Raw genomic sequence first — 12,455 nt, 5'->3', positions numbered from 1 at the left:
GATGATGTCATCTGTCATGTTCAGACAGTGCTCTGGTCTTCATCTTTTGGGCTTCCTGATGAGCTCAGCATATACTCATAGATTTGTTAGTCAGGTTCATTTGTCACATTGAGACCACTGGAACCAGGCCCCACCCTGGGACTGTAGATTCAGAGCTAGAAGGGAGTTGAGAGATTCGAGCAGTCCAACCCCCTCATTTTACACGTGAGGAAAATGAAGCTCAGGTGCTCCAAATCAAAAAGGAAGAGCCACAGCCAGGATTTGGCTCCAAATCCAGTACTCTTTCTTTTCTATCATGCAGATGTTTAGCAATCACCTCCAGCATCTCTGAAGGACTTGGTTTACTGAGCATGATACTGTGCAGCCTCTGGTTTTTTGGTTTTTCATGGCCTTAAGGTTTCTTCATTCATGCCTAACTTCTGAATATGCTGGAAAGGACTGGCAGGAGCTGGTGGATTCTTCTGGCCTAATTACATGAAGCTAGTTCTATAAATTTTGAGAGGGAAATAAACATAAATAGCCTCCCTGCTTTCTGACCTCTTCAGGTTAATGAAATGCGCCTACATCCTCCCAGTCATTTGCTTCTTGGAGATTTCTGCATAAACACATAACCCCAGCATGAATCCAGCATCTAGCTCTAAGACTTGGCATCAGCTTGGTATTTAGCTAGGAGGGAAAGAGCAGCACTCTTCCTGCAGGTATTTTGAATGACAAGCTTCAACGGCCTCAGGCTTAGAGGAGGCAGTTGATAAAGAAACAAATGATAAAGGGGAAACCAGACTCAAGGTGCTTTTGCTGAGAGTTTTATTCCTTCCAGAAGGAGCCATTGGGTTTGGCTCCAGGGTCTTTGCAGAGGGGAAAAGATTTCTCTTTTGTTACGAAAAACCCTTGAGTGATGGGGAATCAACAATGATGAAGGAGGTCAGAAGGAGGCTTAAACACAGGTGCAAACCTAGCCAAAACACCTACAGATTTCAAAGCCAGTCTGTCAGTGACTCATTCTTCCCTTTTGTCAGTCCTTCAACAAGAATTCATTAAGACTAAGAAATGGGCACTATTCCAGGTGCTGGGGGCACAAAGATAAAGATGAAGCAGTCCTTGCTTTCATGGGGCTTACATTCTATTGGGCACATCCAAACTTGTGACTGGAGAGTAATGACCCTGGTAGGAATCGGCAAAACAGTCCCTGAAAGAGCATGACCCACATCTTAGGCTTTCTCTTTTCCCAGGTTGAATTGTGTTCCTCTGAAGATGGGGCAATGTGATGTTGTGGCAAGAACATTAGCTTTAATCCTGTGATCCCAGGATAATCTTGATCTACTTACAGATTCTTTGGCTATATACCTGGTCATGACCAACCAGATTATTGCTATCATGTGCCTCTCCCCTGACAGAAACTTAAAATTTCTTTCTAGTCAAGAGGTAGCAATAATAAAAACTCAAGGAATTTTTTTTATAAAAAATTCATTAGGAAAAGAATTGGTGACTCTTGTTATACAACAATTGAGTTAGGTCTAGCTGAAATCTAGGGACTCTCTGAGTCCTATTCATTTTACTAAAAGCCTAATCTGTTTGTGGGCCCTGAACAATTTTGACACTGAGCAGTCTAACCTGATCTTCCCAGCTCTGAAAAAAAGGGATGTTGAAGTTCAGAGGGCTGGGATTCAGGATTTGAGCTCTAGACTCTTCCTCATTTTATGTTATGGTGTCATATAGAAAGTTCTTGAATGATGAGGAACCAATAGATGTGAGGAATTTTAGGGTCTGAGAAAAGAGGGGTAATACCTATGTGTGACCTTGAGTAATTAGGAAAAGAATTCCAGTCTTTTATACATTCAAAGAGTTGCTGTGAGAATCAGCCATATAATGTTTGTGAAAATGGTCTAAGAGCTTCATTAGAACAGTGGTACAGAAACAACAGTTTCTGTTAGTATAGTGGGGAGTATAGCACAGGCTTGCCAGGCTAAGCTAGGTAGAGTCCATCCCACCAAGTGCTAAGCCACTGCCCTGATCATTTGGGTAGAATCATGTGTCCCAAAGCTCGGTCATGGAATGGGGACGGGAACAAGGATTTGCTGCATCACTGGAAGACCCAAGTGCTTCAGAGCTGAGCACTGTTCTCCATGGAATCAGTCAGGGTACAGATTCATAATGTGCTTCAGCCATGGCAGCATGGGGGCCTGATGGTTTATTGCCATCACACCTGTATTATCTCTTCCTATATAAGACAAGACAGTTCTTTTTGCTTAGAAGGCCAAGAGATCATCTGAGGATGGAATGCAGAACATATGGGATGCAGTTAGTACAGTGAAAAGGAGATTGAGCTTGGTGTCTAGGGAGTTGAGGAAGGTCAGGTAAGATAACTTACTGGCTTTGTGACTGCAGAGATGTCACTTCAGCTTTCTGTACCTCAGTTTCCTTGTCTTTAAGATAGGGATAGGAAGCTTGATACTACCTGCCTCACAGGGTTGGTATGAAGAAGTCTGTAAAGTGCTATAAAAAGTGTAAGTAATTATAATGATCTAGGTGGTACTAGACTCCATTACTAGGAAAGGTATCTTAAACTCTCTATCTCTTCTCTTTAACTCCCCCCTGAACTCTAAACTCCCAACCTGGTTTCCCCAGACTCCAAGCAAATTTCTTACCGAGGTACTAGCCTGGAAGTGTGGGGTTTGTTCTGTATGTTTAGACACAGTGCTGTCTCGCTACCTCACAGCCACATTAACAAAGTTTCTTTCCCTCTCTGAGTCTTTGAACATGTCCCAAAAGGTAAGGTCTCTATTATTCACCTGTTGGTACTAATCCATTCACACCTATAGCGTCTCAGAGACATTTTTATTTGTTAACTCTAGACTTAGGCAGCAAGTCCAGAAGTAAATTAGGAGAAGCAAAGAGCAGACACACAGCTAGATAGAAAGAGCTAGTGGGTACTCTGAGTCAGCAGAGGTCAAGCCAAAAACAGTCGGCTAAGAAAAGAAAGAGGCAGGTATCATGGGGTATAAGTAGGCAAGATCTAGCATCTGGGAGTCAAATAGACCTAGAAACAAGGATGTTGGCAGAAGATGCCAACAACAAGGGTTTTATATAAAACCAAATGCCAATGGATCTCAGTGTACATGCCACTCAGAACTGCTTTCAGAATGTGGGCAAGCCTAAGTTTACAGGTTTGAGCACTTGGCAAGACTGGGGCACCAGGGTACTGGAGTAAGGTAGTGACTGACACTCTATCACATGTCCTATTCTCACTGTTTGGATGCTGAATGCTGTAGGAACAACATCTACAATGCAGGACAGATTAGTTTTTGTCCCAAAAGGCAGGAAAGCTGTCCCTGAGATTTGACTGGCTGAAGGGGATAAGGCTCAAGCTTCCTAGTTCTGTAGGACAGAGGTATCAAACTCGCAGCCTACAGGCAACTTGCCCCACAAAACTCCTGTGTGTGGCTGAACCAGATTAAAATGTAACTGAGAAAGGTTTAACAAAATAAATAAAAATATAACACAGATAATGTTAATTTGTAGTTTTCCAAGTCACTATGTGATCCACAGGGATCTACATATTTTAAAGTTTGATACCATTGGTCTAGGACATAAAAGGCCGGCAGGCATCCACAAGAAGGCAGTTTTCTCCAGAATCAGCAGATGTCCCTCTGTTTTTTGAGCCACCACACCCAAAACAGTTGGATGACCAGATACATTTCCAAACAGAGACAAGAGAGGGCTGCATCTAGCTGAAGCCATGTTATATCCTTCCTAAGTATCTTTTTCATGCTATGTCAAAGCAAATCTTTTTGGATAACTGCTAGAGGGCCTACAAGTATCTCATTTCATTTCAATCCTGGGCCGTAAGTACCAGACCAGCCTATAACATTAAAGAAGAGCGACTTAGCTTCCTTATTGCTAGTATGATTCATTGGCCTCTGCCCTCATTCATCACACCATTGGGCAGAGAGGGAAATAAAATGGGCACTGTCTTTAGACTTGAGTTGCTCTCTACCCCCTTTGCACCTTGACCCTGCTGCCATGGCAGGTCAGTTCCATGGCCCCAGGAAGCCTTGGACCAAAGCATGGATGACTCAAGGGCTAATTGCAGTTGTTGCAATGAAGAAGACAAGGGCTCCCAATTGTGCTGTAAATGGTAGGGAGCACTGGCTGGGGTGCTCGGGCTCAGCTCATTGGCTCAGCCTGAGGATACTCTTCCAGTTTAGCTGGCTAGAGTGATTCATTTTTAATGATTCTTGTTAGGATTTTGAGCTGAACAAGAGATGAGGTTCTGCAGCCCTAAGTCTGACTGTCATGGAGAGGGCAAAGAGGGGAGAGGGCTTGGCAACCTGGAACTTCAGCTTCAACAGTACCAAGCGATAGAATCCAAAGCTTTATTTTTGTAGTGAGGATGTATCAAATAAAGACTACAAAAGATCATCTTGTATATTCTCCTGCTCACATGCTCCTTCAATAACCCATTTCAAACTTTCAAACTTTCACAATCCTTACACTCAGCCAGCTCTTCCTTGTCTCTAACCAGCTCAAATGCCACCTTGAATCCTTCCCTGATTCCACCAATCAGTAACTTAGCCTTCCTTGGACCTCAAAATTATCCTATATGCTTGCATCTCTCAGATTTAACCTTTATCATTTTGTACTATAGTGATACGGAGCTAGAAATACTGGCCTGGTGGTATGCTTATGTCTGCTGCCTTAGGATCAACCTGGCTTGCTTTGGAGATGCTAACTGTCAGAAAGATGAACACACCACAAGCATAATACATTTTCTGGGAAAGAGTAAACCAAACAAGCATATCTCCTATGGCATGGAGCACCTGTGATCTGTCAGTGGAGGGAGTGTCCATGGGAATGAACTCTCAGGTCCTTCAAGTACTAAAGCAAGTAAAGGTTTTAGTGAAGTGTCACATATGCCTACTAGAATATAAACTCCATCAGGGAAGGAAGCATAGAGCATCTAAACTTTGCATCTCTCCAAGAATACCTCATACTGCTCTGTATATAGTATATGCTGATAAATGTTTGCTGAATTTGACTGAACTGAATTAATCTCAATCCTGTTGAAGCTAGGGGTTCTTCTCTATCCTCTACTAAAAGTCCTATGTCTAATTGTGACATGGCAGTGACCTGTGTTCTTGAAGGCTATGATAGCAGAGCCTCAACTCTTGCAAATTCTACTAAGCTGGAAAAGCTTCCAGGATAGACTCAGTGATGGGCTTTTGGTCCAAAGACCTGAAACAGTTACATTTGAAAACCACTCACTAAGTAAAGGAGGAAATGTGACCTGCATCAACGAGGGGAGCAAGTGTACCAAATAAATGACTAATCCTTCAGTACTGAAATACTCTTTGTAAGCTAACTTACTTTACTGCGATGCTCTGTAACACCAACTCCCTAAGACAGCAACTCACCAGAGCGAAGGATAGCCACTCCTTGGAGTCACAAAGTCCATTCCCAATCCCAGTTCCCAATGTGATACTCAAGTGGGCATCACACCCTAAAAATGGGGGGAAAACCACTTTAAACTACTTTACTAATTTAAAAGAATCTCTAGATATGCTTACTGGGACCATATTCAGGATTCACTCCCCTATAATAATCTCTGCCCAGAAACCAAGGTACCCAACCCAAGCATCTAACTCTACACCATTCCATCAGGTTAAAGAATGTCTTCACTAAGAGAGAACCAAATAGAATTCTTTGAAGTTCTTTTTAAGATGTAATAGAATAATCATTTGGATAGTTTATTACTGAATTGATACCAATCTTTTCTTTTCCTGTGTAACTTTTACAATCCTTCTAAACTTTTTGGTCAAGTAATAGCATTTTTATCTAATTTTAGTGTTCTCTTAAGAACTCATCAGGTGACAAGCTGTCCACCAGATCAGGGTTACCACCTTGTCACTTGGGTGGGACTGAAGGAGGCTCACTTGGAAAAGATAAGCCAAAGCAATGGTGGATATAGATATAGGGCAGGGAGAATCAGTAGCCTGCTGAGAAGTGGGAGGAAACTGAGTGAAGATATTCCACTGGACAAGAAACTATGAGAGGCAAGAGCATAGAGCAGGGTCTTTTGGGTACTGGTGCATAAATAAAATTAGTACACTTGGCTAGGCACTTTTTTTTTTTTTTGGTGGCACTCTGTATTCAGAACCTGAGGACATCCTCAGCAGAAAAGCACTCATTTATCAAGGGCTAATGACTTGATTTCTCCTACCAATTAGAACGGAAAGCACGTGTCATCAGCTTTATCAAAGATTAACAGCAGAGCAGAGAGTGAAGTGGGAAGGTTTTGAAACAGAAATAGAAACTTACCTTAAAGATGAGACAGTCTGATTTGTGCTCTGCATACATAGAGGTAAGGCGATACTGGTTCTCGGTGGTGAGGTCTATCCGATATCCTGTCAGGGTGTAGCAGACCTTACGGAATTCTTGGATCTTGGTCTGGAAAACCTCTTTTAGGCGTTGATTTCTCAGTTCGGAACTTTCCAATTTCTTTTTCAGATCTACAAAGTTAGAAGGTATGAGACAGCATTGGATCAAGAGGTTTTATGCGTCTAAGGACAATTCAGCTTCTCCATACAGCTCTAGGCTGGGAGGCGGGAAGCCTGGGTTCCAGTCCTGGGATTATTAATAGCTTGCTCTGGGAGGTCATTTTATCCCTTTAAGCTTTGATTTCCTCATCTTTAAAGTTTAAATTTTCAAAATTTTATATTGGGGTAAGGATGTAGGTGAATGACTATCACTGCTAGTTTAACTTATGCCTCATCCTGCTTTATCAACAGGACTGTTCGGGATTGGTAAGCTGTGAAGGAAGGAGTCACTTCTCATTAGCAATACATGACTTCCAAGTTTGAGATAATTCCACCCTAAAATTTCTTACTGTTTAAAAATGCATATCAGACTTTTAGGCTGGATGTCAGCCAGACCCAGAGCCTCTTGCCAGATTTCTGCTAGTATCATCAAGAGGGCTGACTTTGTGGTTACTGCAGACTGACCTTAGTCAAAAACCATTTTGCTGGGTTAATGCATGAAAGTAGGGTAGGCAGCATGGATCCCAGCACATACTGGGAAGTGGATTTCAAGAAGGCAAGTCAGAAGAGAAGAAACTGACAAGCCAAAGTTGAAACATCTGGCTCTGGAACTTAGCTAAGTGTCTTTGGAATTAAACTTTTCAGCCTTTAGTTTCTTCCTATGTAGAATGGGAATAGTAACACCTTTACTACTTATCTTATAGGGTTGTGAGGATTAAATGAGATAATGTATACACACTGGCCATTGAGAAAATTTTAAGTGTATGAAATTTGGATTGTCCTTTTGGTCCAGTTTTTTCATATCAATGAAATCAAATCAATTACTATGGTAACACTGTGTCAGGTTTACAAGTGGCATTAGGCAGTGTATTACACAGGGAAAGTATCCTATTGTTTTGGAGAGTTTGTGAGTACAAGAATGGAGCTTTTCATGCACATTATTGGTAATGTATATGCTTTGTAATAAAAAGTGTTATACACATATGGGTTATTCCTGGTTTAAGGAATTACTCTACAAGGAATTCTCTCTGCCAACAAGCCATCTGATTTTATAGCTATGTGTGGAGAAAACCTCATTGGGACGTAGATGGTGAGGGGGGATCTGAAAGTTACTCCAAAGAAAATAAGGACCATTAGATTGTGTTGCTTCTTTCCCTATGGAAGGGTCCTAGTCAAGAAGAGAGACCCTAATGCACCAGGCACACACAGCATGTTTTACTGCTGTAAAGGGAACTGCCAGCTGCAGGAATCCATCAAGAGGATACACAACAATTATCATGAATCTTTCACCCAAGGTGCCTTCCGAATAATTAAACCTCGATTTATCCCCCCATTAATTAGCACAACTGGCTTTATTTAAACACACTGAAGATGCCTCCCAAATCAACCTGCTTTATCAACAGCACTGTCCAGGACTGCCAAACTGCTAAATCATGGTCAGTCACACCAGGGTGTCCCTTCCTCTATGGCAGCTGGGATTTCCTCTCTGAAAGGCCACTGCCATGGGAGGCTAACAATATCAGCAAGCCAAGCTCCGGGAGCTCTCGGGGGTGACGGAGTGCTGTATGAGAATAGGAGAGGAATCTGGTCCTCAAAATGTTGCATCCTAGTATCCCTAAAACTGCTCTAAGTATGGGGCACATCCTGGACAACATAGCTGGCTGGGTCATACTGTCCACAGCCTTGATGAGAAAGGAGGCCAGAGGGTAGATGGCATCACCACTATGGGCACATCATCCAGATAATGGATTGATTAAATCTGTCTCTCCTGATTATCTCTTTCATCCTGAGTTTTTCCCTGTTTGGCCACACACAGGATCACGAAGCCAAAAGGGGCCCAAGGCGAGTCACTTAACCTCTGGGTCTCAGTTTCCTAATGTGAGGTGGTTGGACTAGAATGATATCTAAGGCCCTTCCAGTCCTAAAACTATGATCCTATGATACCACGACACTGTAACACACCAGTTTTGCATGTTTCAAAGTTTCTGAAATGCTTTCATATCAATTACCTAAACCTTTCAATAGTCCTGTGGGCTTGGCAGGGAAGGGATAAACACATACGTGGTACAGTGGAAAGAACCCTAGATTTGGAGTCAAAGGCTCTGTATTCAAATCTCATACTGGCAATTCCTGCCCATGTGATCTTGGGCAAGTCATTCATCTTTCTCAGCCTTAGTTTCTTCACTTGCAAAATGAGAGAGCTGGAGTAGTTTGTAAGGTCTCTTCTGTATTGATGATTCTATCACCTCCATTTTATAGGACATGAAAGTGAGGCTAAGAGGTTAAAAAATCTACCCAAGGTTGCATGACTGGTAAGTCCAACTCTTGCAACCTGGTCTAGTTTAGTGTTGAGCTCCATTACAGGGGTTCTTAATCTTTCTGTGTGTCAGACCCCTTTGGTAGACTGGTAAAACCTATGGACCCCTTTTTAGAATGAAGTTTTTAAATAATTGAAGGGAAAATTCCATTTTATTTAGAGCTCATTTAGGGACAGCTGGGTGGTACAGTGGATAGATAGAGTGTTCCTGGAGTCAGGAAGATTTGAGTTCAAATCTGGCCTCAGACACTTACTAGCTCTGTGACCTTGGGCAAGTCACTTAACCCTGTCCGCTTCAGTTTCCTCATCTGTAAAATAAGTTGGAGAAGGAAATGGCAAACCATCCCAGTGTTTCTGCCAAGAAAACCCCAAAAAGGGGTCACAAAGAATTGGACATGACTGAAAATGACTAAACAACAACAAAAATTAATGATTATATATTTTTTCCCATTCAAGTTCATGGAGCCTAGGGTAAGAACCTTGCTCTACTGAGCAGCCTCTCTGAAATCTGCTTCCTCCTTTGGAAAGCAGCAAAACAAGAACTAGAATTCATATCTGGACACCTAGTCTTGGGTTCTTCCTGCTATAAAAATCTCTACTAGAATTTCCATTTTACAGATGTGGAAAGTTGGCCTCAGAAAATTTAAGTGACTTTCTCAAGACCTTAAAAACCATCTAGTCGAAGTCTTTCATCTGTAAATATGAAGAAACAGGCCTGAAGAAGGAATAGACTCATGAGGCATGGACTCCAGGGCTTCCTAGCTCCCAGGCTAGACCTCTTTCAACAACTCCATGTTACCTGTTACTCTCTCTCTCCATGAGCACAGAGAAGATTATCAGCTTGCAGCAAGAGGTTTGGTCAGGAAGGTGGGGGCAGATTATTTTTGGGTTTAAATGACAATGAAACTCTGGCCATTCAGTCCTATTAGGGAAAGGCCAGGATAAACAAGTGACAAATCTGAAAGAGGAATATGTTTGAACAAAATTACTTTTATCCCCCTCAAGCACACACACAATAACTCTATTAGCAATGCAGTTCAAGCTTCTCTTAAACCTTAGATAATTTAATTAAAAATCTATCTACTAAGTATCCAGAGTGTGCCTAGCTTTGCACATTTTTGGGGAAACAAAAGTTTGTAAGATACAAAATCAGCTCCTGAGAACCTTCCAATACAGCTGAGAAAGCAACACACATACACACAATTATATAATAGTATAAGACAGTGTATATAATCGTGGGCTAGACTGTATGATAAAGTCTCCACACCCTGTGTCAGGAAAGAGAGAGATCAATGTGAATTAACGTAGTTAGGGTTGGGCTTTGAATAGCACGTAGATTTTGATGAATAAGAAAGCATTTCAGGAAGATAAAATTAATTTGTAATTAGAAGCACTATTTACATGAATATAATGTACTGGATTTCCACTTCAGTACTACTCTGATACCTTGTTATACAGCACAGAAGTGACCCTGGATTTTTGAGGGTCACCTCAAAAGCTTTACCAGGTCTTAGTACATTTCAAAATACTGTTAAAGGACTGCACTAGGTAAAATTGGAAAAGCCTAACCCCAGAATGTTGGTCACTAAGTAATACAAATTTGTTTGAGTACAACATGTTAAATTATTGATTAAAGTATGGAAGATGGTGTCATCTGTGTCATTGGAAAGAACATCTATTATCTGTGAAATCATGGATACTTGAAGTCATATACAGAAGCCTTTAAAAATGTGATATCTCAAGTAGATTAAAGATATCACCTATAGTCTCATTTTTATTCTCAATTTGCATCTCAAATTTGTTCTTCACAGAGAGTGCAGGGGGGACCTGCATCCCAGGTAGAATAAGCAGAAATTCTGAATTAGTGAAGGTTGAATGAATGAGATTATACAGGACTGTGTGTTTTTCCTCTTCTCCAGTACCCATAGAATCACATGCTATGTCAAACTGTGAGAAGACAAACAGTATTCTCCAAAATCCTATCCATTGGGCTTGAGAGCCCCACTGCTCAAGTTTGCTTTACTTGTGTGGGAAGTGCAGACATTTGTGCACCACCTGCCCACCTTTCCTCCTCTTCTTGGCTTCCCCATTCATCACACTGGTTCCCAAAGAGTCTTTCTGGATATTGTTATTCCACAGCCAAAATGCCTCTCCATCACGGCCTCTGGCTCAGGGCCCTTGATTAATCGAGTAATCAGACTACAAAATCAAAAGGTTAATTGGCAGCTCTGACCCCAATATTCTTCCTGGCTTCTCTCAGCCATGCAGTCCTAAGATGGAACCGTTAAAAGGATAAAAACCTATGTGCAAAAGTAAAAATTCACTGACCACATCTCAGAGGTAATATTTCACCACTGTCAGAGATTGCATTGCCTTTAATATATCTCAGATGTCCAATGGGGAAAAAATTAAATTTTGGTAATAAATGCAGTCTGACCTTGGAAAAGTAAATATCCCCCTTTTCCCATGGATATAAAAATGCTATCATTTATGCATTTCATAAACTCTTGAAGTAGATGGCGCCCAAGTTTATGAACTGGTTCAATGTCTGTATAGAAACCGCATCCCCCAGCTGGTTTCTTAGCAGACCAGAGCTCAGATGGCACTTTGGTTTCTGCATGTGGAAAGGACATGAAAGGATAGCCTGAGACAACTTCTATAAAAGATATTACACAAATTCTGATGTCACAATGTTGTATCACTGGTCAGGGTTTCCAGGGGAAGCAAGTCACGGCTTCCTGTTGCACCCTGTCCCTAAAAGCAGGGTACCCTGTTTCCAAGATAATGGGACAAATGTACATTTTGAAGTTTTTGTTCCTAGGCAAGGTATCTTGTCACACTATACTGTGAATAGACACAATGGTGACATTTCCTTCTTAGGAAAAAGTAATCTAAACATTTGAGGATAATAATTACTGCTGACCTGACACTGTGTTATATCCCTTTACTGCTAACAACACACCATAGAATCCCAGAACCTCAGAGTCGTATGTGAATTCAGAGATCATCTGACCCAGTCCTCTCATTTTAAAGATGAGGAAGATGAGATGCCAAGGAGGAGGTGACCCTGTGATCAAGATAACAGAGAAAGTCTGTGGTAGGAGTGGAATGAGAACCTCTGTCTCCAGATTCCTAGGCCAATATTTCTACTGTCTCTCTAATGCAGTGTTTTGCTGCCAAATTGTTTTTAGTGAATGGTGAAAAAAAAAAATAGAGAGAGCTTCTGTGACAGATTTTTGATAGGTCACTGATACCTCAGACACACAAATCATTATCCCTGAGATGGGATTTGGCCCTGGGGAGAGCAAGTCAATTGGAAGGAAACATAGGTGTAAGGGAACTAGAAATGCAGAAGTGAGTAAAGTCCCTGGTGCCCTTAATGCCCCACCTAGAATGGAATAGTGTGGGAGGTAGGCCAGTGGTGTCAAATGCAAATAGATATGGAGATGCCTGTAATTACATATTGACTCAGAAAGTCACATTTTAACATTATCTATGTTCTACTGTATTTTTATTTATTTTGTTAAACACTTCTTAATTACATTTTAACCTGGTGTGGGTTGTTCTTGGGAGTGCTACAGGCCCCCAGAGTGTTTGACACTCTT

The 12,455-nt window shown here is 41.5% G+C and overlaps 1 protein-coding gene across 2 annotated transcripts in view; it reads right to left on the bottom strand.

Moving 5' to 3' along the window:
- The window catches only part of MAD1L1 (mitotic arrest deficient 1 like 1), an 844,071-nt gene that overhangs the window by 199,414 nt on the left and 632,202 nt on the right, over positions 1-12,455 (bottom strand). For both annotated transcript variants that reach the window (XM_027875000.1, XM_027874999.1), the window contains one exon: positions 6,316-6,506. In XM_027875000.1, coding sequence (XP_027730801.1) covers positions 6,316-6,506 — 191 coding nt within the window. The remainder of the gene's footprint in view (positions 1-6,315; positions 6,507-12,455) is intronic.

This window comes from Vombatus ursinus, unplaced genomic scaffold (genome assembly GCF_900497805.2).
Source record: "Vombatus ursinus unplaced genomic scaffold, bare-nosed wombat genome assembly UNPS02014807.1, whole genome shotgun sequence".
Taxonomy (NCBI): domain Eukaryota; kingdom Metazoa; phylum Chordata; class Mammalia; order Diprotodontia; family Vombatidae; genus Vombatus; species Vombatus ursinus.
Note: the sequence above shows the minus strand (reverse complement) of the source record. Positions and strands in the feature narration are given on the sequence as shown.